Source organism: Grampus griseus (assembly GCF_964374135.1).
Source record: "Grampus griseus genome assembly, chromosome: 20".
In the NCBI taxonomy this organism is placed as follows: Eukaryota; Metazoa; Chordata; class Mammalia; order Artiodactyla; family Delphinidae; genus Grampus; species Grampus griseus.
The window spans coordinates 5,020,960-5,048,152 of NC_139014.1; the positions used below are offsets into that span (position 1 = coordinate 5,020,960).

General features: G+C 50.3%; 1 protein-coding gene across 2 annotated transcripts in view; it reads right to left on the reverse strand.

The window, feature by feature from the left end:
- SLC39A11 (solute carrier family 39 member 11) overlaps positions 1-27,193 on the reverse strand; it is a 335,571-nt gene that overhangs the window by 47,805 nt on the left and 260,573 nt on the right. For both annotated transcript variants that reach the window (XM_082679605.1, XM_082679604.1), the window contains exon 7: positions 19,279-19,348. In XM_082679605.1, the coding sequence (XP_082535731.1) occupies positions 19,279-19,348 (70 nt within the window). The remainder of the gene's footprint in view (positions 1-19,278; positions 19,349-27,193) is intronic.

Here is a 27,193-nt window from a genome sequence, read left to right on the forward strand (position 1 = left end):
CTATTCTAATTGAGCTGGTTGCCCCTTTGGGGACACGTGGAAATCTCAGAGGGATCTATTCCACCAAACACACCTATTACTTGCCCTCTGTCTCATTTTAATCTATCTTTAATCTATCCTTTTCCGCTTCTCATTTTTTAAATAGAAAGTCATCTAGAAGGTAACAGGGAAAGAACATTTGATGTATTATTAGAACCAGCTAAAATCTTGGATATGGCCCTACCAGAAAGCAGTGCTTGTGATTCCGAGGTTTGAGTTTCTGGTCTGCTTCGAAAGGTTTCCAGTGCTTTGCCGGGTGATATGAGGAACCTTCCAGGTAGCTTACAGGTAATCCTCCCCTGGAAAGCTGTAGCGCTTCCCTGTCGCTCCATCTATGAAGACCCTTGGTCAAAGGATATGCTTTCGTGCATTAAACTAAACCACAGAGGGAAACAAATTGAATTTTTACCTTGAAAGTCAATGCCATGGGTCACAGTTGAGCTATGATCAGCAGCAGGACGGGACAGGCCAGGGAAGGCCAGGACTGACAATAGGGACAGACTAGACATTGTAGGAGTAAGGCGGAGAGGTGAGGTCAGTGGGTATCAGGACAGCGTGTAAGAAGAGTTAACCCAAGGTAGGGAAACAAGTCAAGATCCCATCGATAAGGAGAAATGGGAGAAGGCAGTACCAATGAGGAGGAACAGGCTAGCAGCTCCAAATTCATGCAGACAAGACAGTTTAAAGAGTCCATGTGAAGGGAAAGGTAGAGGAGAAGAAGCAGGTTCAGGCACACAGAACACGCTATCTGAGCCTGGGGCAGTGAGGCTCAGCGCCCACGGAGTGCATGAAGGATGAGGACTTCTGCATCCACAGACCAGGTAGGCAACGGGGTCAGAATCCGGGCTGAAGGAATTCATACCCAGAACCTAAAACCCAGGTCAGAAACTGAGTATCAAGGTGGGAGCCAAGCACAGGGGAGGGTTCTGACAACGCGTCTCACTTCGATATCGTACACGCGTCGTATACAGCAGGAACTACTCCTGCATTCTTTGACCAGAATGTAGATGGGAGAGCTTTGAGGGTAAGTGACAGGCCAACCAACTAGCCCAGGGGAGGTATGGGTCACGAGCCATACTTTCCCTAGTACTGATTAGCAATTGCTAGTCAGCATCTCCCTTGGAATCCCAATCTGTGTGAGAGGCACTAACATCTAGCTGTACAAATCCCAAAACATGAGGAGGTTTTCTAATCATTCTCATCCCTTACATCTAACTGGACTCCAAGCATTACCCTGATGCTAAAACCAGACAAAGACAACACTAGAAGATAAAACTAGAGAGCAATATTTCCTATGAATATAGATGCAAAATTCCTCAACCAAACCAAATATTGCAATGTATAAAAAGAAGCTATACATCATAACCAAGGGAGATTTATCCCTGGAATGCAAGGTTGGTTTAACATCTGAAAATCAATGCAATATTCCACATCAACAGGATTTTAAAAATGAAAGCCAAATAATTATCTCAATAGATGCAGAAAAAGCACTTGACAAAATCCAACACCATTTCATGATAAAAACCCTCAACAAGCTAGGAATGGAAGGGATCTTTCTTGACCTGACATAGAGTAGTTATGAACAACCCACAGCTAACATCATGCATCATACTTAATGGTGACAGGCTGAAACCTTTCTTCTTAAGAACATGAGTAAGACAAGGATGTCCACTCTTACCGCTTCTGTTCAACATTATACTGGAGGTTCTAGCCAGAAATTAGATTAAAAAAAAATAATTGAGGTATCTAGGCTGGAAAGGAAGAAGTAAAACTACCCCTATTTAAAGATAACATGAGCTTATACATAGAAAATCCAAAGCGATCCACACACAAAAAAAATTATAAGAGCTATAAATGAGTTCTGAAAGGCTTCAGGATACAAGATAAATATACCCCTCCAATCCACCGTATTTCTATACACTAACAAAAAGCAATCTGAAAATGAAATTAAGAAGACAATTACATTTATAATAGCATCGATAAGAATGCTTAGGAATAAATTTAACCATGGAGGTGAAAAACTTGTACACTGAAAACTATAAAACATTACTGAAAGGAAGAAAAGACCAAAACAAATGAAAAGACATCCAATATTCATGGATTGAGTGACTTAATATTAAAATGACAACATGCCCCAAATTGATCTTCAGATTTAATGCAAAGTCTATCAAAATCTCAGCTTTTTGGCAGAAATTGATGGGTCGATCTTAAAATTCGTATGGAAACATAAGGGACCCAGAATTGCTAATATAATCTTGACAGTGAAGGACAGAGTTGGAGGATGAACACTTCCTGAATTATTAAAAATTTATTACAAAGTTACATACTCAAGATTGTGTGGTACTAGCATAAGGATAGAAATATAGACCAATGGAATAGAGTTGAGAGTTCAGGAAAAAAAACCCTCCCATTTACAGTCAATTGATTTTTAACAAGGATGCCAGGTCAATTCATAAGGAAAAGAAGACTGTTTTCAATAAATGGTGCTGGACAATTGGGTATCTACATGCAAAGGAATGAAGTTGGACCCCTGTCTCACACCATATACAAAAGTTAATTCTAATGAATTAAATATTTAAACAAAACTGTCAAAACTATGAAACTCTTAGAAGAAAACAGGAGGGAATCTTTGCAACCCTGGATCAAGCAATGGTTTCTTAGATATGATACCAAAATCACAAACAACAAAAGAAAAGAGATAAATTGTACTTCATTAAAATTTTTAAAATTTGTACTTCAAAGGACACCGTCAAGAGAGTGAAAAAACAATCCACAGAATGGGAGAACAAATTCTCAAATCGTATGTCTGATAAAGGACTTGTAAAATCAGATATATAAAGAATTCTTGCCACTCAAAAATAAAGTCACATAATCCAATTTAAAAATCAGGCAAAGGACTTCAATAGACATTTCTCTAAAGAAGATATATAAATGGCCAACAAACGCTTGAAAATAAGCTGAACATCATTAGCCATCAGTGAAACTTATATCAAAACCACAATGACACACCACTTAACACCTGCTAGGATAGCTATAATCAAGTCAGATAATAACAAGAGTTGATGAGAATGTGAAAAGTCAGAATCCTCATTCACTGCCGGTGGGAATGTAAAAACTGTGCAACTACTCTGGAAAACAGTTCAGCAGTTCCTCAAATGGTTAAACACACATTTACCATATGCCCCAGCAATTCCACTCCTACGTATACACCCAAGAGAATTGAAAATAACGTCCACATAAAAGCCTGTACACAAATGTTCACTGAAACATTTTTCACAAGAGCCAAAAATGTCCATGAACTGATAAATGGATAAACAAAATGTGGTATATTTTGCTTATCAATGGAATATTATTTGGCCATAAAAAGGAGTAAAGTACTGGTACATATATAATTACATAGATTAACTTTATTTTTTATTATTTATTTTTTTAATTTATTTTTGGTTGTGTTGTATCTTTGTTGCTGCGCGTGGGCTTTCTCTAGTTGTGGCAAGCGGAGGCTACTCTTCATTGCAGTGCGCGGGCTTCTCATTGCAGTAGCTTCTCTCATTGTGGAGCATGGGCTCTAGGCACGCGGGCTTCAGTAGTTGCAGCATGCGGGCTCAGTAGTTGTGGCTCATGGGCTCTAGAGCACAGGCTCAGTAGTTGTGGCGCACTGGCTCAGTTGCTCCGTGGCAGGTGGGATCTTCCCAGACCAAGGATCGAACCCGTGTCCCCTGCATTGGCAGGTGGATTCTCAACCACTGCGCCACCAGGGAAGCCCCCATAGATTAACTTTAAAAACATTATATTAAGTGGAAGACACCAGTTACAGAGGACCACATGTTATAAAGTTCCATATATACCTAAATATCTGTCTATCTATCTATCTACAGCGAAAGGGGCCAAAATAGGAGAATCTATAGATAGGAAGTAGATTAGGGGCTTAAGCGGTCGAAAAGACATGCGGAGAGGCAACTGCTAAAGGGGACAGAGTTCCTTTTTCCTTTTGGGGGTGATAAAAATGTCCTAAAATTGACTGTGGTGATGGCTGCCCAACTCTGTACATAAACTAAAAACCACACTAATCTGTGTACTTTACAATGGGTGAGTTATACAGTATGTGAATTATATCTCAATAAAGCTGTTACCAAAATATGTAATTAGGTATATTTATAATGGTTATAACAAATGTTAATTTTTCAAGCATCATCTGGTACACACCGAGGAACATGTCATGCCAGGTTCCTTTTTAGTCTTTAGGTGGGGACTCGGGTAAACCCTCAGAGTGTATTAAGGCAGCAGAAGACCCAGGTTATGGACCGTCATGTGGCGTTACCAAGATGTCCACATGTTATACGGCACACAGGTCGCAGTGATGACGTCATGGTTATCTCTAGTGACATAAACTGCTTGTGTATCACCAAGAAGCAGATGCCGTAAGGACCTAGAGTCAAAAGAGAGACACACTCCCCCAGCTACCAGCCAGCCCTTGGTGGGGCGGGGAGGGTCTCCACATGCTGCAGCCACAGCCACCTGCACCCTCAACCCAGCTGCTAGGGGTGTTAACAGCTCCTGAGGGTCGAGTGCCGGCTGCCCAGAAGAGACTGACCTTCTTGGCTGTGTACTCCTCAAGGCAACCCCATTTTACAGATGAGGAAACTGAGGCTAAAGAAGAAAGCTTGAGTTTGAACACTGCCTGTGTTTAGACCCCGGAGAACAATAAACCTTTGTAATCACGGGGCTGCTCCCTGAACCTGGCCGGAAGCTGGGGCCACCAGGAGCCCGCAAACTGTGCACCTCCTGCCCCTGCCCCAGGTTCAGACCTGGGTCCTCGGGGCTGCCCACCTGCCTGGCTGAAGAGGGAATGTGGATGCAGGGGGCCAACCGTGAGAAGTTCACTTGGTCAAACAACAATTGGTGGAAAAGTCTGGAATCACAGACCTTTATATGTCCATATTCAACATCACCTCACCTGGCATCACCGCAGCTCCTTGACGCTCACTTTTTCTCCCCCAATTTCTTTCTGCTCTCCTTCATGCAGGGCTGAGTGACGGGGGCAGCCACTCAGGGGCCTGGGCACCAGGAAGGTCAGTGTCGGACACACACTCCCCAGGTACCTGGCCATGATCAAGTCGGGCCCTGGGAGCCTATGAGGGTCTGCACTCCTCCAGAAAGCACCCCTGCCTTAAATAGCAGATAAAAAGCACCATGACAACGTTCCTCAAGAATCTAAAAATCAAATGCCCACGTGATACAGAAATTCCACCTCTGGGCACACACACAAAAGAACTGAAAGGAGGATCTCAAAGAGATATTTGTGCACTCGTGTTCACAGCAGCATTATTTACAACAGCTAAGCTAAGAGGTGGAAGCAACCCAAGTGTCCATCGACAGAGGAATGGATAAACAAAATGTGGTCCATACATACAACGGAATATTACTCAGCCTTCAAAAGGAAGGAAATTCTAACACATGCTACAACACAGGTGAACCTTGAGGGCATTGTGCTCAGTGAAATAAGCCCGTCATAAAAAGACAAATATGAAATGATTCCCTTCCTGAGGTCCCTATAGAGTAAGTAGTCAAATTCCTAGGGACAGAAAGTAGAGTGGTGATTGCCTGGGGCTGGGGGAGGGGGATGGGGGATTGTTGTTTATGGGGACAGAGTTTTGACTTTTTTAAGATGAGAAGAGTTCTTCGGGCCTCCCTGGTGGTGCAGTGGTTAAGAATCCACCTGCCAATGCAGGGGACACAGGTTCGAGCCCTGGTCCGGGAGGATCCCACATGTCGCGGAGCAACTAAGCCCGTGCACCACCACTACTGAGCCTGCACTCTAGAGCCCTCGAGCCACAACTACTGAGCCCACGTGCCACAACTACTGAAGCCCACGCACCTAGAGCCCGTGCTCCACAACAAGAGAAGCCACCGCGATGAGAAGCTCGCGCACCGCAACAAAGAGTAGCCCCCACTCGCCGCGACTAGAGAAAGCCCGCACGCAGCAACGAAGACCCAACGCAGCCAAAACAAAAAAAAAAAAGATGAAAAGAGTTCTGGAGATGAAGAATACGATGGTTGCACAATAATGGGAACGTGCTTAATGACACAATCATACACTTGAAAATGGTTAATTTTATGCTATGTATAGTCTGCCACAATTACAAATTTTAAAAATAAAATGAAACAAAACACCATGACAGGTTGAGAGAGACATCACAGAACAAAGGAAATAGCTTTTTTCCTGCTTTTTGAACAAGAGAGCCTGCATTTTCATTTTGCGTGAGGTCCTGCCAATTATGTGGTCGTTTGCCCTCCTGTAATAAATAGTTTGTTTCGTTGTCATTCACCTGCAGTGAAATGCTGGCCTTAAGAGGATGCATCCTCTGAAGCGGTGCCTCTCTCCCCTGACTTAGGAAAGCCGCGGCCTTGGGAAGCATAACCCCCTTCGCAAGGGACAGTGGGAACGGTGGGGGGGGGGGTCCCCCAAGCCTTCCTTCTCCGCTTTCCTTCTAGAACCGTGGTTCTCATGCCATGGGGTGCAACCCAGCACAGGGGACCATGTTGAAAATGCTGATTTGCCCTCCCATACCCCACCCTGAGATGGTCACGGGCGAAAGCTGGCCCGGAGGGGGCTGAGGTCAACGTGCCAAACAGAAGGCTCGGGTCGCAGCAGTTCCAGGTGCCAGGCTGGGTCAAGGGACATTTTGGCCAGTGGTCTTGAGCAGGCAGCAATGGTCTGACCTTAGGGAACGATGTGGCCTTGGGCAAGTCACTGTCCTTCTGTTTCTCTCCTGCATGAAATGGGGCTCTCCGAGGCCTCTGGCAGAGCCAATGCCAAGTCAGAAGGTCATCACGCATTTGTAACATGGCCTCCGTGACAATTTTCATCGCCTCCCCCTTCCCTGCACTGAAAGCTAAGTCAGGCCCTCAGTCTCCTGCAAAACCTCACCCCACCCCCTGTGCAGGTCCAGGGCCACCTCCGACTCCCCTACCTGCAGGCAGGCAGGCATGACATCATGCAAACAGGGAGCTGGGTGGAGGCCCCCAGCCCTCAGTTCTGGACAGAACTAAAAACCCGACGACCTATCTGACGGACTTACACCAAAGAAAGGAAATTTGTCTTTTAAGAACAAGTGAGAAGCCGATGACTGAAGTCCCAAAGAATTTTGTGGTTGGACCTTTTTTTCTGTTGTTTGTTTTCTGGCACAATCTGTCTCTGTTTCTGAGCCGAGGGCCGTGTTCCCCGTGACAAAGGCCTCTTTCTTATGACAGTTTAATAGCTCCAGTGCAGGGGACAGCCCAGACTCCCGCGGGCCGGCGTCTGAAGGAGGCCTCTCGGGAAAGGAGAAAGCTACTGCTTTCCCCCGGTTGGGTTCAAATTGAACTGAGAGAGGCCTAAGGAAAAAAAACATAAAACAAAACAAAACAAAACCTGAGCCTCCTTTTGAAATAGGAAATGAAGACCAGCAAAGGGGTGGGGAAAACAAAACGCATCGGGATACAGAAGAGGATGGATTCAAGAGTCACGCTCAGAGCTTTACGTCCACCGCGGGAGGAGGCGAAGAAAGCCCAGTGGGGCCCGGAAGATGTGGATGGAGACTGGGGAGACCCTATTTACCGGTTCCCTGTGGCCACTGTAACCAAGGACCACAGATTGGGTGGCGTAAGACAACAGAGGTTTATTCTCACGGTCCTGGAGGCTAGATGCTCAAAAGCAAGGTGTCAGCAGGGCCACGCTCCCTCTGAAATCTCTAGAGAAGGATCCTTCCTTAGCTCTTCCAGCTTCGGGTGGCGGCTGGTAGCAGTTCTTGGCCCCTGGCTGTGTCACTGTGATCTCTGGTTCCATCACCACATGGCCGTCTCCCCTCGGGGTGTCTCTGCGTTGTCACCCAGCGTCCTCCTCTGTGTGTGACTTTTCTCCTTGTTGAATAAGGACACCAGTTGTATTGGATTTAGGGTCCACCCTAATCCAGTGTGACCTGATCTTAACTCTCTGCATCTGCAAAGACCCTCCTGCTAACTAAGGTTACATTCCCGGTACTGGGGGTTAGGACTCAACATTCTTTTCTGGGGGATGCCATTCTACTACAACACTGTCATTCTAAAAACCCGCCCCCCCCCCACCTCCCCTTGTCCTGGAGCCTGTAGGCAGGTAACTCTTGCTGGGGAGCTCTAGCCTCCCAGTGACCCAGCCCACCTGTCCGTCCACTTTCCAGGAGGTGAGGCTGGAAGTTGGTCCTGACCTAGCAGCCGCCCGGGGCATCCTGGTGCCGTCTCTTTGCACTGCTCTCTGCTCTCTCCCTCTCCCCTTAGCCCTTGCTGCCTGGAGGCACCTGGCAAGGGTGACGGTTCCCAACTGCGGCAACAAATGCCAGGACTGATGTGCCACACGACCTTGAACATGTATGTTTGCTGCCAGTGAGGCCGGCTGGAAACCTGCCCCTCCCTGAAGAGATTTCACATCTGCTGCTGTTTCCCAACTCGTCCAATGAGACACGATTTTAAAGCCACACTGGACAGTGGAATCAGAACTCCTAGAGCCGACGCTTGGGAAATTACACACTTTTTACAACGGCGCTGACCTCCTTTCCCACACCACTTTGGGGGGCAGTTTTCAAGCCTCTGTGGTCACAGGAGGCAGGAGGATGTCAGGGTTAAGGGCACAGGCTGCAGGGCCAGGCTGCCTGGGCTCAAATCCTGCCTCTGCCCTCACTCCCTTGTGCCTTTGGGCACATCCTGCATCTGTAAAATGGGCACAGTGATTTCTCCCTCACAGGGGGCTTTAAGGATTAGTGAATTCCCCAGGAGTCAAGGAGCACAGGATCTGCACGTGGAAAGCACTCAGTAAACGTTAGCTTTCATGACTGTCCCATGATTGCCAGAGGCAAGGGTGGGGTGAGAGAGCCAGCAGGGGCAGAGGTGTTAATTCACAGGCTTCCCAAAACATGCCTCCTGCCGTAAGCATGACCTCAGGGAAAGTTCCCGGGCTCTGTGTCCTCCCCTCTTTACTGGGATGGCAGTAAAGACTGAGCAGTGCATGTAAACAGCCCCTAAAGGCAGCCACTAGTGCCCCGTGGTGAACCCACCAATGCGCCCATGCTGCCTCTCTTGGCTGGCCCGGCAAAAGGCAGCGCAGTCAACACCAGCAGCCCAGCTGAACGCTGCCCACGGCTCTGTAAAGCACAGTTGCTCTCGGCCTCTCGCCGCTTGTAACAAGCTGTCCAGGAGGGTGGACCGGGCAGCGATGGGACTAGAGGAGGGAAAAGTCCGTGTCACCTCCAGCGCCTGGGAAAGCCACAGAGAAACGACGCTGCTGTTCTCAAAGAGCCTTGTGGGGTCCGAGCCTGCCCTGAAGCCTGCTTCACGCTAAACAGAGTGCACGTTGTGTAGAGATCGGTCCCCCGTGCCAAGACGGCCAACCCTGTCGCCAGGGACTTGGGTGGAGGTGGCCGGGGGCCGTGGAGGGGGAGGGGGCCCGGCATAAACGGCTCCTTGTGCTGCAGATGGAGAGGGGCTGCCTCTGGGCAGACACAGGAGGGCACTCAGGGCCTCCCTCCTTGTTCTGGGCATGTAACTTGTGTGGTGACACGGCGGGGCCTGAGAGTGAGTCCAGGGAACTGGGCGTGGGGGGCGGGGCAAGAGGGAAGCAGCAGCTCGTGCTGTCTGGAGGGGGCTGCCCACTAGAAAACCATCTGCAGAATTCAGGCGGGCCGTCGAGGCCGGGTGCAGAGCAGCCCACTCCCAGCCCGGTCCTGGGTCCCCTGCAGGGTAGAGAAGAGGCTCCAGGTGAGGGTGCGGGATGGACAAATAGCTACATTCACTGAGCAAGCCCAGAGCAAGAGACACCCAGCACGCCAACCCCGTGCTGAGACACGACAGCAAAGTCAGCCTGGGAGGGCCAAGGCGGTGGGGCGGGGACAGAGGGGAGGGTACTAAGGTCTAGTGTCGGGCATGCAGCCCACGACACGGGAGAGCAGACGCAACACCTAGAGACCACGGAGGCCTGGACCCGGACCTCTGGCCTGCGTGCTGGGTCCACACAGACTGTGGAAGCCGCTTCTGAACTCGTTCTCTTTTGGGGGGCGGGGGGAGGTGAGGGGGGACAGGGAGCTCTTGTCCTGGAGCCTGGGCTGGGACAGGGGTGGGCTGGGCATCTCTCTGGAGTGTAGTGTCTGAAACAGGCAGGCCAGGAAGCAAACATCACAGCCGCATCGTATACAGCCTTCCTACATGCCGGCCCTGTGGCGGGGCTTTGCGCGTATAAACTCAGTTAATTCTCAGAACGACCCGTTGAGGTAGAAACGATTATTATTCTTATTTTGCAGATTAGGAAACAGAGGAACGGGGGGGGGGGGGGGGGGAGGGGGGGAAAGCAACGCATCAAAGTCGCACAGCCGGTAAGTGGCGGAGCCGGGGTTGCAGCCAGGCTGCCTAGCTCCGGGATCCAGCCTGCTCCATACTCCCCCCCCCACCCCCAACCACACACCTACTCAAAAGGGTCTGCAGCAAAGGAAGCTCAGCGGGAAGCGAGACCTGCCTGCCCACTCCCCGCGGGCTCTGTCCCTCAGCCTCTCATGGTGGCCAAAGCACCTCACAGGCCACCAGATGCTCCAGGAAAGGGCTAGGTCCTCAGCCAGAGACCTAGGAACATACCTGGCGCTTCGCCTTACCGGCTCTGAGGCTGTGGACAGAGCACCTCTCGGTGACTCAACTTTCTTGTCTGTAAAATGGGGCAACTCACGGGTCCTTCCCCCATGAGTCTTCTCATGGAAAAGCCAACAAGAGAACGAAGGGCGAGGACAGCACAGAAGGGAGCACACAGCAAGGACACGGCAGAGACCACCTATGGTTGTAACACTCGGCATTCCTGTGGTTTAAGGCCCGAGAGGAAGGGGATCGGCCTGGGAAGGGCTCCTGCTATGATGATGTTTGGCGAATGGAACTTTCAAGGTTAAAATAAACTCTTGGGCCAATCTGGATCCTTTTGTTTTGGCATAGAAGGTCATTTGTTAAACTCCCTTCCTCAGAGAGTTAAATTTAGAGTTCCACTGCTTGGTACGTACCCAAGAGAAATGCAAACCTATGTCCACACAAAAACCTGTATGCCAGTATTCACCGCAACACTATTTGTAATAGCCAAAATGCTGAAACAACCCAAACCTCCGTCAACTAATGTGGTACGGCCATACGACAGAATATTCTTCAGCCATGAAAAGGAGTAACAACACGGTTGAACCCGGAAAACGTTATGCTAAGTGGAAGAAGCCAGACATAAAAGACCACGCATGGTTTGATTCCATTCACATGAAATGTGCTGAACAGGCAAATCAATAGAGACAGAAAGTAGACTCGTTCGTGGTTGCCAGGGCCTACGAGGAGGGAGGGAGGGGACTGACTGCTCATGGCTATGGGGTTTCTTTTGGGAGTGACGAGAATGTTCCGGAAGCAGAGAGTGGTGACGGCTGCACAGCTCTGTGGCTGTGCCCTGGGAGAAGCAGGTGGATAGAAGGGGAGGATGCAGGAGGGGGGGATTAAGTCGCTCCCAGGTAGGATGCGGTGCTCAGCTCTTTACCGTCCCGTCTGGAAGCCGCTGGGGTTGACTCTGAGTTTGCTCACAGCTGGGTGACATGCGCCTGCATTCCAGGGCTCCGGGCTCAACGGTGCCATTCGGAGCCAGGTACGAGGCTCCATTCCTGCTGCAGCATCCACCCTGCATGAACGGCGGGGATGGGGAAAGAGAAGGCAGCCTGGGAGCCACCCCCGTGGGCACCTGGCCTTCTGCCCGGAGTCCAAATGGGGTGGGGCTGGATGGATGGTGACAAGGTCGGAGTCGCGAGCTGCCCTCACACAGGCACTGCTCTGCCGCCTCATTCCCCAGAGGGCCACGTCCAATCCTGCAGCCCTAGCCAACAGCCCCGAGTCCCACGGGCGCCCCAGCTCAGAGCTGGGAGAGGGTGCTTCGCGCCTACCGCTTCCGGCTGCCGCCCCTGCCCTCTGGGAACGCGGCTGCGCCACATCACGGGGCCTGGGGAGCGCGGGTCCCGGTCCCCTTCCCCACCCCCATCCCCCCAGGGCATCCCCGGGGCCTCCCTGACTGGGTCCTCAGGGCTCCCCGCGTGCGCGCGTGCGCAGCTGCCGGCAGGGGGAGCTCTACCCCCTCCCCACGTGTGAGCTCTACCCCCTCCCCACGTGTGAGCACCTGCTTTCTTCGCGGCCATGGGAGCAGAGGACAAGGGTCTGGAGTCGCCTGTGTTCCTTGACTTCTCTCAGCTCACACCGCAAACCCCGTTTTGGGCAAATGAGCATATTTCATGGGTATCCGTGTCAAGACTTACACCCTGATATTACCCTGTCCTATAGCCCCCAGTTCCACACAGCAGCGGGAAAAAAATTAATCAATTAAATGGAGTTTCGTCTCTTCCAGGATCAGATTCTTTCCCAAGCTAAATTGCTCTCTTTTTTGGATAAAACTAGTAATTCAGGAATCAGGAATCAAGATCCCTCCCGAGGCTGTAACTTCCTCTCTCCCCTGCCCCCCTCCCCCGCGAGACGGCTTCTGTGTACACGGAAAGATGACAGGGAAGAAAAACACAAAAGAAAATAATAAAAAAGATATCATCCTGGTTTAGAGAAACTGGATTTTCAACATAGATTAAAAGACAGTAGTAGTAAAAAAAAAAAAAAAAAAGACAGTAGTAGAATAAATTGGAGAGTCAAGGTCATCTTTTTGCATTAGCCGATGGGACTTAACGGACTAATTTGTATTGAGAACATAATTACATATTATTATTGCACAAGGTTTTCATGAATTTGAATGGAGCAAGAAAGAGAGAGAGAAGTAAGTTCCTGTCTGGGGTCAGAAAGGACTTTGTTCTATCCTGAGTTTACGAACTAATTTTTGGTGATTAGTACAATTTCTAAGAGAGTGTGAGTGGCAGTGAGAGCAGCTTTCTCTCAACGCCATTACTTTGCAAAATATAAAAGGAGGCATTTCTACATCAGTCTTCACATGCCTGGGGGACACTTTTATTGTCCCACAAAGCCTGGTGGTGGTAGAACCACAGATGCAACCCACCTCTCTCATGTGACACACGTGGAAACTGAAACGTCGGTAGTAAGAGCCAAAGACGCGGGCAGATGGCCAGGTGCGTGTTACCCAGAGTCAAGCTATGACGCCCCACTACCGCACGGTGGCACTGTCTGCCAACCACGGCCTGCCCTCCACCACTGCCAAATGCTCTTAATAATTCAAGGTAAGGCGAGCAGCTGTGTGGGAGGACCAGGAAGAAGAAGTTGCGGGAAGGAGCTGTCAGTAGATGACTCTAGAATTCCAGGCAAGGTGGTTTCACGGGTTCAAGAGAAGGGCTTGTTTGCATACACTAAAATGGATCTGCTCAAGTGCCACCTGCTATTGCAAATAAGCAACAGTGCAAGAACTGACTTCCAATTCTGCTGACGTGATGGAAGGGAGGGGTGGTGGGGAGAACAGCACGGGTGTGGCTGGCTGAGTCAGAGTGTGTCCTCACGCCGGGGTTCCACGTCTCAGGCTAGAGACCACTCTCCTGGGAGCCTAGGCTGGGCTTTGGCTCCTGCCTCCCCGCCGAATGGTGGGACCCAGTTCAGTGGGCAGGAGGGGGTCAAGATGGGCAGCCTTGAGGAAGAGACGGTCTCGTCTGGGAACTTGGTCCTGCCACAGGGAGGCCTGGGGACACTGGGAGAGCAGCCTGCTCCTTAAGAGATGCTTGGGCGAACTCTAATGAGAAAGCGCATCTTTTGTTTCCCTAAATCCCCTCCCTCCCCCTGCAACGTGTTTCCCTGAATAAACTTGAGCGGAAGTAGGTGGACGACTTGCACAGGTGGATGCACACACACGGGGCTACGCCCAGAGACGTACCCATCGACTGCTCGTCCTTGTTGCGAAACAAATGGCTGCCTGGCTGACTAGCAGCTGCTGTCTCAAACGAGCGTTGCTATTTCAACAGGCATAACTGGTTTAGAAGCCAGGCAGAAAGATACACCCGACTTTTGCTTTACTCTTTGATCCGAGAGGCAAACACACCCCTTAAAATTTATTTTGATGCCTGCATGTGTAACTCAAAGAGCTATGTTAGGTCCGAATGCAGGCTAAGCTACCAGGCATCCTTTACTAAGTGTCTGGGTGTTGATTAGCAGTGGCTGGTTGGGGCGCTCAGCAGAAAAAAAAAAAAAAAAATCCAGCCTGTGCTCTGTGGCTTCTGCGTGGTGCGCCGCGAGGTGTGCGGCCAGCGTCCTCTGCCCGAGCCTGCTCCAGGATGCCTGCGGTGCCTGTCGGTCAGGGTGTGCTCTTGGATTACAGACGCCTCTCGACTTGTGCTTAAGTCAGAGCTTAAGTAGGAAGCAACGCGTGAAGCGAAACGTTGAAGCATAAATCACCTCGCTCTCCCTGCCGGTTTGAATTATGCCTGCGACTGAGTTAAGTGAGAGCGGAGGGCATGCTTCCTCTCCGGAGCACGCGTGCGCTGGATGTAATGACACTTCAGAAGGGAAAAACCGCTGAAGCAGCCGACTCCCCAAGGACAGGAGGTCTGAAGAATTTCTTTGCGGTGAAACCCAAAGAAATTGCTGTGGGACCAGATCAGAAAGAAGCAAGCTGTGTTTCCCTTGAACTACAGGCTGCCCTTTGCTGGCTGAGACTCCTCATCCTTCAGGGGATGCTGAATTCTGAAGGGATTCCCCGACGATGTAGGCTATCTAGTGCAGGAGGAAGGTGGACCAGGTGGAAGAGGGCCGGGGGCAGGGGCACTCCATATACATGATGAAGTAACAGCATCAGAACACTAGATGGCAGCAGCCGTACACAAATTATATGCTGGGGACCTACCTGTCCTCTTTCCCGGTGTCAGAGCCTTTGATGGGGAACTTGGGCATGCATGTGTTCCAATAAAATTGCATTCACAGAAGCGTGTGTGGGCCAGATTTGTCCCACACGCCATCATTTGCCGACCCCTCCGCTAAATGAACAGAGAACTCTCTCTGGCTCAGCTAGCTTGGTCCACACGTCCCAGGCATTTGCCAGCTAACTCTTTTCTTTTCCCAAATCCATGCAGACACCCATCCCTCCTTCCCTCTCAGCCCCTTTCAGCTACCTATGTGATTACTTATGTCTCCCAAACTTGAATTCTCCCTCCCACACGACAACGGAATCGGTTGACAAATGCTGCCTGTTTGGTCTGCGCTTAAAATGCTTTCTTCCCACCAATCTCTCTTCATTCCCACCATCATCAACTCATCCCTTATCTTCTTCGCAGCTGCTATAACACGTAGCAGTGGTGTCAATCGCGTCTGTTCAACCGCTGGGTTCTTCGCACGGATCTGTCTACCTCTTCCCCCCAAAAGTATTCCGTTGAACCAGATTAATGTTTAAGTCTCCTCTTGGGCTTCAACATTGCCGGGCACCGGAACCCACCAAGGCTGTCAGCCTCTTGCTGAAGAACGCACTTTTCCTTTGGCCTCCAGTCTTACTTCCATAAGGCGCCACACGAATCCCATCTCGGTGACATCACGCACCCGCCAGCTCGCAGTACTAACTGACCTCATCACCTCCGCCTCTCCAGCTGGACAGCCGCCACGCTCCTGGTCTAAGGCCACCCGTTCTATGAAGCGCCCCTGAGATGGGGGAAGACCTTGCCCTTCGTCCACTGGTTTCTTAGGTCTCTTGGTTCGCATCCCTCCCTGTGCTTATCTTATGGCACCTGAGGGTTTCACCGCCCACTAACCAATTATTTTAGCTATCTCTTTTGCTATTGATTTTCAATTACACTGCACTGAGGTCAGGGTGTGGTCTGAATGGTATTGATCTGACTTTCTCTGTGGCACAGTACTGTAATCAGTTTTGGGAAACATACACACGTGTGCTTGGAAAGAATGTTTACGTTTTCCTAATTGCTGGGTTGGGGGTCTACATGTGTCCACGATGTACACTTGGTAACGCTTTATGGGTGTCAGACAGGGGCGTGGTGCTCCCCACCATGACTGCAGTTTTGTCGGCTGTGCCCCGCGATGCTGACAATTTTCCTGAGCATTTTGAGGCTGACGTTGCTAGAGGCGTACAGATGCGGGATCGTTCTGTCATCCCGGTACGTCGTTTCTCTTTTCATTAAGTACTGACCTTTATTCTTTCTGTGGCTGTCTGCCTTAAAGTCAGCTTGGTCTGATACTGAAATGGTAATACCTGCTTTTTTTTTTTTTTTTTTTTTTTGCGGTACGCGGGCCTCTCACCGCTGTGGCCTCTCCCATTGCAGAGCACAGGCTCCGGACACACAGGCTCAGCGGCCATGGCTCACGGGCCCAGCCGCTCCACAGCATGTGGGATCCTCCCGGACCGGGGCACGAACCCGCGTCCCCTGCATCGGCAGGCGGACTCCCACCTGCCTTCTTTGGATCAGCACTCACCTTGTGTCTCTTTTCATTCCTCTATCTGCCACCTTTGCATGTTGTGCTTTAGGTGTGTCGCTTGTGAATTACCTACAATTGGAATTCTAAAAAGCAAAACCTCGCTCTTTCAAAAGATGTATTTAATTGTCTGATGACTGTTTTTGTACCCCGCCCCTCAGTATTAGCCTGTTTTCTCCTTTTTTTTCTCCCTCCCTCCCTCCTTTCCCTCCCACGAAACCCCCCGGTCTGCAGCATGAGCTAAGGGCGGAGAAGGCTTACGAGCCTTGCCTGGGGGCTGTTCTGACTTTTACCATTGAAGAGTAAGATCAGAGGAATTTGAAAGGAAGAACCCAAATCACAAACTATATACGGATTTGTAAGTGGGGAAGACAGGCTGAAGGAGAGGGTCTGCATGAGGTCACCCTCTTTCCCTCTCTGTGGCCTGCATGGACATGCTCTCCCCCCACCCCTACTCCTGATACCCCAGACACAGTGGCGATGGGGGCACAGCTCTAAGGGCTCTGCCCACCGGCTGTGACGGGGGTGGGTGGAGTGTAGGGGCATAAAAACCCCCAAGGATGCTTGTTTATCAGAGGGTTTTATGAAGCTGAAAATACCCAGTCCAGTGCCCCGGCCCGATCCCAGCTGGAGAGTCCCATGGAGGGTTTATATAACTCAGAGAGGATCTGTCTGGTCTAGGAAAGGGGGGAGTTGGGTTGGAAAGGCTTTCGCTCTGCTTTCTTCAGAAACATAAAGATTAGCAGAAAGTGCAGGTGACAGAATAGAGGGACATCGGAGTTGACATCTTGAGGCTGCAGGAGACATGGTGCCAACAGACAGGAAGCCTGGCCCGTGAGCGCAGTGCATGGGGCTGAGCTGTCACTTGCCGGCACAGACATTTCTGGAGCACGTGCAGCTCCCCGAGCTCTGGGAGGACCTGGCCCTTGGATGCTTCAGGGGTCAGCCCCACGGGGCATGACAAATCACAATCAGCCCTGGATCTTGGTGACATTTCTTACGTTCTAAAGGCTTCTCCCCATCCATGGCTCCTGTGATTTTCGCCATAGGCATCTTGTTACTGATGACCCTGGAGTCAGGGCGAGGAAGTGACTTGGGAGTCCGCCAGGCAGGAAGAAGAATTGAGAACACAGAAGATCTCAACCTAGAACTGCGCCAGCCTGCACGTGTGTTTGGGGCTTCATGGAGCAGACACGTCCCTCAACATGAAGCATTAGAATTCAGTGACTACAGCGACACACTGGGGCCCCAGAGCAGCTGAGGGAATCGAGAAAAGGAGGTGATGGGGTGTAAAGAGGCCCCACGCAAGGCTGGGAACGAGGGAAGAGGGGAGAAAGGGATTCCGTGAGGAATTAGTTCCTGGCAGCCGTGATCCGTAGACACAGGGCAGATCGTTAAAGGGACGGTGCCATTGCCTTAGGCGGGTAAAAGGTAGAGTTTGAGATTATACCCGTCAGAAGGCAGTGGATTGAGAAAGGTGTGGTTCGATACAGAAACCAGTGGCCCCTGGACCATCTCTTTGGCCCGAATTATGTTTTCAAAATAACTGTGACTTCCAGCACCTTTTAGACAGCGTGCGTGCTGTCTGTTCGAAGTTCACCTCTGTCCTCGCCACTCCCAACTGTCTCCACCTGCCTGTCTGCACTTATCTGCTACCTCTTAGTTCTCTACAGGCATCTGAGTTTGCTGCCCTTGGACAGAAGGCTCCACCCACCCTCCTTCAGCCTGGAGGCTGTAGTATTCGTGGTTTTGTGGGCACAGGTGGACCAGGTAGCTTATCTCTATGACGACTCTTTATGGTCCCAAGGCTGTAGCCTCATCTAGGCCCTGTAATTCAACAGAGGGAGAGGAAAGGAAGAATCTACAGGCCTGCTGATTGTCTAGGGAAGACGAGGGGAAATAGGCAGCCGAGGATGACAGTGAGTTTGTCTCGGTCGACCGGGTACCAGGTGATGATGGGGTTTTGCATGACAGCAGATGGGGACAATAAGTTCAACTTTGGAGATGCTGGGTGCGGGGATCCTGTGGAACACCCAAGCGGAGACATATGGATGGTGGCCAGACCCGTAAGAATAAGTTCGGGAGAAAAATCTAGGCAGAAGATCAACCTGGGCATCACCAGCAAACGGACGGAAAATAAAGCCATAGGCATGGGGCAGAATCCCCAGAAAGAGTGCACTAAGTGAGAAGAAAGGGTGCCCTAGAGAGGGAGCGCTGGGGGACATCAACATTTCAGGACGGGCCGTAGGACACGAACCTGCAGAAGAGCCTGTGAAGAAGCAGATGGAAGGGGGAGGAAACAGGAGAGGCCAGTGGCCAGAAAGAGAAAGCGAGGGCTTCTAAAGGAGAGGGCGGTGAGAAGCGTCAGCTGCTGCCTTCGAGGTGCAGCTGGCCCTCCGGGTCCTGCCATCCCCCCACGGCTGAGTTCGAGGATCCGTGGATACCGAGGGCTGACTGTGGTACTCGAGCATTCGAGGATTTTGGTATCCGCCGGCGGGTCCTGGAACCAGTCCCCCCAGGACACTGTCTTTATCATGTACTTATACATTTAAAGCGTTTGGAGAACAGCATGGGATTATATCCATGGTTGGTTTTCAAAATGGTTACCCATCAGACAGCTCATTGGAAAAACGTGGTGTAGACCTGCTTCTTGAAAGAGTACCTCTCTCAGGTATGAGCTGCCCTGACCTCCTCCTCGCCTCCGCCAGTCAGACCTGGGGGGCTGGGGCTGCTGCACAGTTACGTGCAGACAGCTCACCCGAGGCAACAAGCACTTCCGGGTACCACCGGGTGCAGTGCCACGCTCTAAGGCACTAGGCGTCCGCTTACCTGGCGCTCTCAAAGGTAGCAGATGCCGTCTTTTCTACAGCCCCAAATCCAACTCCAACAGCAAGACCCTCTGAAACAGACATAAAAAAAGTACGATGGGTTAGGAATCATTTTTCTATAATACATGCACGTAGAATCGAAGCTTGCTCAGAAGCCAAAGCCAGCAGACTCCTGCGGGCTGGATGGCCCGACTCGCTTGGTGCGGGAACCCCTGGGACACCATGGAACCAGTTACACACTTCATCACGTTGGCAAATCCCCTGGTCTTCTTTGCATACTTTATAGTTACTCAACAGGCTTATACTTAATCAGCTGTTAAGAGCAAGCAGTTTCTTCACGTCTTCAGTAAGAAATCAGAACAACAGTATTTTGATGTGACACAACACAGGTTAAAAGCAGATCTTGCTAAGGGTAATCTCTGAAATGGGTGCACCGCTGTATTTGCAAATGCAAGTAAAAGAACTCCATAAAAAAATGGGTCTTACATTTTGGGGGCTTCCCTGGTGGCCCAGTGGTTAAGAATCCACCTGCCAATGCAGGGGACACAGGTTCGAGCCCTGGTCCGGGAAGATCCCACATGCCGGGGAGCAACAAAGCCTGTGCACCACAACTACTGAGGCTGCACTCTAGAGCCCGCGAGCCACAACTACTGAGCCCACGTGCCACAACTACTGAAGCCCGCGTGCCTAGAGCCCGTGCTCCTCAACAAGAGAAGCCACCGCAACGAGAAGCCCACGCACCGCAACGAAGAGTAGCCCCCGCGCGTCGCAATGAAGACCCAATGCAGACAAAAATAAATAAATTTATTTTAGAAAAATGGATCTTACATTTTTAAATGTCATTGGATTTTTCCATTATGTGTTGATTTTGCAACTAGAAACTAGAAGTTTTTGAGTCCCAGAGTTCATTTGAATTTGACTGTTTTAATCCTTTTTATTAATTAAAAAATGCTTGCCATTTTTTAAATTAAAATTAAAATGCTTGCCATTTTTTAATTAATAAAACCAAAAAAAAGGTTCATCCCCATCACTACGTCACATAAGATTGCACGAGGCTGCCAGTAACAGATAATCCACAGAACAGTAGCTTCAACCAAGGGTCAGCAGACTATAGCCCAGGGGCCACATCCAGCCCACTGCCTGTTTCTGTATGGCCTGCAAGCTAAAAATGATTTTTTAAATTAATTTATTTTATTTATTTATTTTTGGCTGCACTGGGTCTTCATTGCTCTGCACGGGCTTTCTCTAGTTGCGGCGAGCAGGGGATACTCTTCGTTGCGGTGCGCGGGCTTCTCATCGCGGTGGCTTCTCTTGTTGCAGAGCACAGGGTCTAGGCATGTGGGCTCAGTAGTTGTGGTGCACAGGCTTAGCTGCTCCGTGGCATGTGGGATCTTCCCGGGCCAGGGATGGAACCCGTGTCCCCTGCATTGGCAGGCAGATTCTTAACCACTGCACCCCCAGGGAAGTTATAAGAATGATTTTTACATTTTTAAATAGTCAAAAAAAAATCAAGGAAAGAATATTTCGTGACACATGAAAATTATATGAATTTCAAAATTTACTGCCCATAAATAAAGTTTTATTGGCACACAGCCATGGTTGTTTGTTGATGGACTGTCTGTGACTGTTTTGTTTGACTCTCTATGTCAGCAGAGAGTAATGAGAGACCAAATGGTCTGAAAACCTAAAATATTTACTATGTGGCCCTTTAAAGAAAGAGTTTGATGACCCCGGACCTAAACACATAGGGTTTTATTAGCTCGTGCAACGAGAAGTCCAAGGTTGATATGGTGGCCCAATGACGTCATCACAGACATTGACGATCCATCCTCAAATGGCAGGGACTCCTACAGTCTGCTCTGAGATGGTGTGACCACAGTGTAGCTTGAAGCTTGGGGATGGACAGATGATCTTCCAAGCCCTGTCCAGTAGGAGTGAGCTTGCCAAGTTCACCAACGCCCTGATCAAATGTGGAAGAGCCGTGCTGGTCTGCATATATCTGATAGAGAGGTAAGAAGGGCTATGAAAAAGAAAGAAGGAAGGGAGGGAGGGAGGAAAGGAAGGAACTGCTCCAGTGGCCTGGGATCAATGGCATAGAAGCACAATGTTAAGACCCCTTTCTGACATCTATGGGGGAGTGCAACCCCAATCCAAATAGGAAAGAGAATAACCAATATTGGTCAGAATCAAGACCAAGGGCTTGGAGCCTGGAGGAACTTCTGTTATGAAGAGGGAAAAGGTCAAAATCTACCGAGTGAGGGCTTCCCTGGTGGCGCAGTGGTTGGGAGTCCACTTGCCGATGCAGGGGACACGGGTTCGTGCCCCGGTCCGGGAGGATCCCGCATGCCGCGGAGCGGCTGGGCCCTTGAGCCATAGCCGCTGAGCCTGCGCGTCCGGAGCCTGTGCTCCGCAACGGGAGAGGCCACAACAGTGAGAGGCCCGCGTACCACAAAAAAAAAAAAGAAAAAAAAAAGCTAGTCAGAGACTGACCAGGGGTTTCCTGACATCAGAGGGGCAAATCCCTCCCTTTGAAAAACCTTGCTTTTCTAAACCATAAGCAACAGCTGGTGGCTCTTTTGTTAAAGATTTTGCTCTAATTAGTCATTTTAATGTTAATGATAGTGCGGTCCTGAGGACAGGACTTAACATTAATTGGCAAACTAACCCTTTCTAGTTATTTAGCACGCAGCCAGCAGCACTTGGTTTACTAATGCTCACAACGGCTCATTAGGTTACCCAACTAATGCAGGAGAGAAAGGGCTCCCCCACAGTGACACAGCATCGAGGGGCAGAACCAGGCTTGACCCTCAGTCCCCACCCCCGGCCCCCCACCACCCCCGGTGGCTGACATGGGCTGTGGTTTTCTCCCAGGTGTGGGCGGCAAGGGCTGGCATCTGAATATCTCTGTCCTAAAAGAAGTTGCGCCTCTGCCCAGCCCTGTACCTTGGCCACGCCCAGAGCGGGTACCACGCCCTTCCCACCCCCACCCCCCGCCAAACGCACACCACATGGTGCCTTAGGAGGTGGTCAACTCCGTCTCCCCCTGGATTTAGAGTAAAGGGAATGTAATTGTTACCGTCTCTGAAGGTGGAGGGATTACCTGAGAGCGAAACTAATGCGAAACCAAGACAAACGACCCAGGCGGCAAGAACATAATATTAAGGGAATGAAGGCAGACACTGGAGATCAACAGATGGCAGAAGGAACCCGGGGGTGAAAGAGAGCAGAGGAAAAAATGCGACCGGCGTCCACACCCCCAGGTCTTCCAGCAAAAGTGCACATTAGGGAGGTAATTAGGACAAGAATCTAAAGTGGCTGCAACACTGTTAGGAAGCCGGACCTCTTTTCACAGCTCCAGCCATTAACTCAGATGCAGACCGAAGGAAAACAAACTTCCAAACCTGGGCTTATAAGCCCCCAGGACGCAGGGTGAGGCAGAGTCCTAAGGGCAAACCTGAGAATAAGCTCTAAAGCTGATTCCTCCAACCCCACACCCCGGCTCCAATCTTCTCGGGGGTTGGAAGGTGGGTGTGGCTGCCTCTCTCCATCCCCCATCCCTCCTGAATCTCCGTCTCTCATCCTCTGGGCGCGGTGGGGATGGGGGCGCATGGGCTTTTTGTTGAGACGGTCCTGGGCTCAAATCCTGGTATATTATTTAAGGTTCTTGTAAAAAGGAAAGAAGGATAATGCTCTGCTTACAGGATGGTGTGTACACAGCAGGGATTCTCACTACTGACATTTTGTTGTGAGAGGTTGGCCTGTACAGCCCAAGATGTTGAACAGCATCCCTGGCATCTACCCACTAGATGCCAGTAACACCTCCTCCCCGCAACCGTCCCCTCCCATCAAGGGGTACTTTTCACAAAAATCTTCAATTATTCTAGAACGCTCTTCGAGTTTACGTAGGTGGTCGGAAAGTGAACTGTTAAAAACTAGTGTCTTAGTCCATCCAGGCTGCTATAACAAAATACTGTAAACTGGCTTCTGGATGGCTTAGAAACAACAGAAATCTATTTCTCACGGTTCTGGAGGCTACAAGTCCAAGATCAAGATGCTGACAGACTGGGTGTCTAGTGAGAAACTACTTCTTGGTTCTCAGATGGTACTTTCCCTGTGTGTCCTCACATGCTGGAAGGGGCAAGGGAGCTTTCTCGGGCCTCTTTTCTAAGGGCACTAATCCCCTTCCTGAGGGCTCCACCCTCATGACCTAAACGCTTCCCAAAGGCTCGACCTCATACCATCACTTTGGGGTTAGAATTTCAACATACGAATTTGGGGGCCCAGATGCAAAACATTCAGGCTATGGCAAATAGTATTTTCTTTTTTTTCAACTGAGGGCTTAGAAGCCCTTACTTTAAAGCACATGGGGTGGAGCTCACAGGTCTTCTGTAAGAGACTCTCCAGCCTCCCAAAACAGTGACGCCTATGTGATTGCGGCCTTGCCTGACATTCATGGGCATCAGGTTCCATGGGCGGATGGGAAGGAACGCCTGTGTGGGGTAGAGAGAAAGGGGGTTATCTTGGTTCAGCTGAAATCCCTGTTGGGGTGGAAACAGGGCAATCTGAGCTGCTGTGGGGACATCCTGCTTCCTCCTGCCTGGCTATGCTCCTCTGCGTGTGGGTCCAGCTGTCAGATGATCTCAGCAAGAGTGGGGCTTCTGCAATGGAACTCAGTGGTCTGACGAGGGCTGAAGCCTGTGGTGTCTCATTTCTCTTGTTCTGGGTAACAACAGCAACGCAGGAAATGAGCAGCGATGTTATGACTTTTTTCCCTATTTAACTGTTGCTTTTTATTTTTTGGAACTATAAAACAGCAATTTCCTATGATCCAACCTAATGAGTTCTGGAAATCTTTTTTTAATATTAAATTTAAGACAGCAGCTAACATCTCGTGGGGGTTTAATAAATATTCAACACAGCCACCAACAATGACGACAACAAACCTCAAAGCTGGAGAGGTGGGGAATTCTCTGGCAGTCCAGTGATTAGGACTCAGAGCTTTCGCTGCCACGGTCCGGGTTCGATCCCTAGTCGGGGAACTAAGATCCCACAGGCCGTGCGGCCAAAAAAAAAAGGTGGAGAAATGATGCGAAACAGGATGGCTTACTCGTTCCCTTCTCCACTGAGGACAGAACAAGAGAAAAACAAGTCAAATTGCAGCCAGAGGGATTTAGGCAAGGGAAAAGGGGAGGGAAGAGGGTTTTGAAACATACGATTAGCTCGCTGAAGGGAGGTTGAGAATATCCCTCCCCTGGGTGGAGAATTGGTCTCTGAAGGTGGTGGCTACTCCCCAGTCAGGGACAGCTGTGATGGGGAGAGAAGGGTGAGGTGAGAAGAATGGAGGGGGTAGCTTCATAATGTCCCTTCTAGCCCTTTAACATTACGTGTGGGACCAGTTCTAGGAGAAAGTCTGAACATCGACTTATTCGTTCCCAGGTCAGTCACTGAAAATAGAGAAAGAACCATCTTAGCGTATCTGCTGCTGGACGGGACCATGGTGGCCATGGGGGTGGCCTCAGCAGCCTCCAAGGGTGCCGGGCGAGCTCAGCTTAGATTCCTCCTCGCTCCTGCCCATCTGGGCACTGTCACTAAGCTGGGAGATGGGTACCAGGCCAGGTGAGGGGGCAGGGTCACATCACATGACAGTAGGGGTCCCCTGGCCATCAAGGGTCAACATGTCTGGCTTACACACACCAATGGGGCAGTCCTGCTGCCTCGTTCCCACTCTGATCCCACAGCTTGGTTGAGCCTTCTGGGGAGGCTGGCCCCCAATATGCTCACCCCCCTGCCTGGCCTGTCTTTGGCCGCAGACTTCTAGCGGGGAGGAAACCCAGGAAGGTGGCAACTCTGATCATATTACACATAAATTAAACAAAACGTTGGTAGAGCCCAGCCAGGTATTGCCACAAAATTCCGAAAGGGCCTTTCGAAAAGGCCCTCTAGAGAATGCAAGTTATCAACTTAGTGTTATTTTTTTGGAAAAAGTAGTTCGACGCACTGGATTGCTATTCATAGCGGATGAAGTTAAGTGTTGGGAAAGGTGAAAAATGGCGGTGTTCCAGAAGAGTTGAATTGAACTCCAATTCTTAGCAATATCAATAAAGTCACGTCTTGGAGTATATTAAGAGACGTCCATAGTTGAAGATACTCTAACGTGAGTCCCGCTCTAATTAAAATAACTTCCTAATTGATGTTTCAAGTGTGTGGGTTTTGGGTGTTTTTTGGTTCTGTCCATATTCTACCGTCTGCAGTTAGGCTCCACTTACACAACGATGGACCCAGAAAACCACGCTCCTCCAGTCACTCCAGCCAAAAGCTACTCCCATGGCTTCATTCCCACTTCAGAGTGTCACTGGAAGGAAGCTGTAGTGGGAACTAAGCCAGATGCCCCTCCTTGCTGAAATGTCCGAAGCTGACAGCAAGCACGTGCACAAGCACAGCAGATAACCCATCCTGCCACCCGCTTCGTGCAAAGGATGCTCCGCCCCACAAAGGACCGGGATGCCTGGGCAGGGCAAAGGCAGGTGAACCGGGGAGTCAGCTGTCCCCCAGCAGCATGCTGGTATCATCCACTCCGCGCCCCTCGAAAACCAACAGAATCGAACTGCGAATGATCCTACCCAGAGGATTTATCAGCCCTCAGGAAGTGGACGGCCACTGACCCCTGCTTCTGGTCCCCTGAAGAGGCGCTGCAGCCTGGGTCCGTCCCAGGTCAGGGGGAGCGGCCTTGCTGCAGGGAAGGGCAGCCCAGGGCCAGCTGCCTTGCAGTCACACCTACACCGCTGTCAGTGCACCTGGCTGCACTCTGCCCTGCAAGTGGCGTCCGGGGTGTAACTAACTCCTGGACACGCCTGGATGGGGGACACGTTTGGAGGTGCGGAGGGGTACCTAGCCATGGTTTTGTAATTCCTCTGGACTAGAGAGCCTCAAGAAATTGGGAGGAAAGGATCTGTTAAATCCCTTTGGAGGACTTTTCAACAAAATGAGACTTTGGTAGTTCTTTTAGGATGATGAATAATCCCCATTATCATGCCCCATAGTTGACTCCCACCAAAGTATCTCCGGAAGCCAGGCAAGGGAAAGATTCTGACATCTCAGATGATCGCTGCTATGTTTCGGTTCATCGAAGGCAGATGGTGTAGCACAATGATGTAGCTAATGGGGGCAGTGGGGGGAGGGCAGGGGTACTTGTATTCTTACAGGGAAGTTAACTCAGGAGGAAATTAACGCTCAGCCCTGCACACCCCAGTTCTGGGACTGCCAGGTGCCAGGTGGGGGCCCCACGTGGTCCGGATCAGGAGGCGTGGACCTGTCCGCACAGCTATGGCTCCTCACGCACAGGATGCAAAGCTCAGAAGCTCTCACTGTCGTGGCTCTCCCCATCTTGTAGACAAAGCTGACCTACAGGAGGAGGTCAGTGTCGCGGGCATGCTGACAACAAGAAAACTGGCCCAGAGGTGTTCGTATGTATGTTTCATCCATCCCTGAAGCCCGAAGCCCGGCTGTACCTCCATCCTTCCTTCGTGTGTCTGAGATGCACCCACAACCTTTACAACACCCCACTTTTCTCCTAAACCACTCTGAGTTCTCGCTTTGCAATCTGCAGCACAAGGACTCAACAATTCAGCCAAACTCTGTCCTAGGCGTTCTAGGTTCATCATCTGACTTAAACCTGTCCAGACCTTACAAAATTGATACTATTTGTATTTTCCAGAAAAGGAAAGTGGGGTTCAGCGTGGTCAAGCAACATGCCCAAAGCCACACAGCTTGTAAGATGCTCAGCCCACGTGTTCCTTCTGGTTCAGAGCACATCACACTGACTTCTGGTTTAATTGATCATTATGACTCCTTCCTGCTCAGGACCCAAAGGACTGGGCACTGAGTCGGTGTCAGCAAGAGGGTCCACTTGGGTGCCA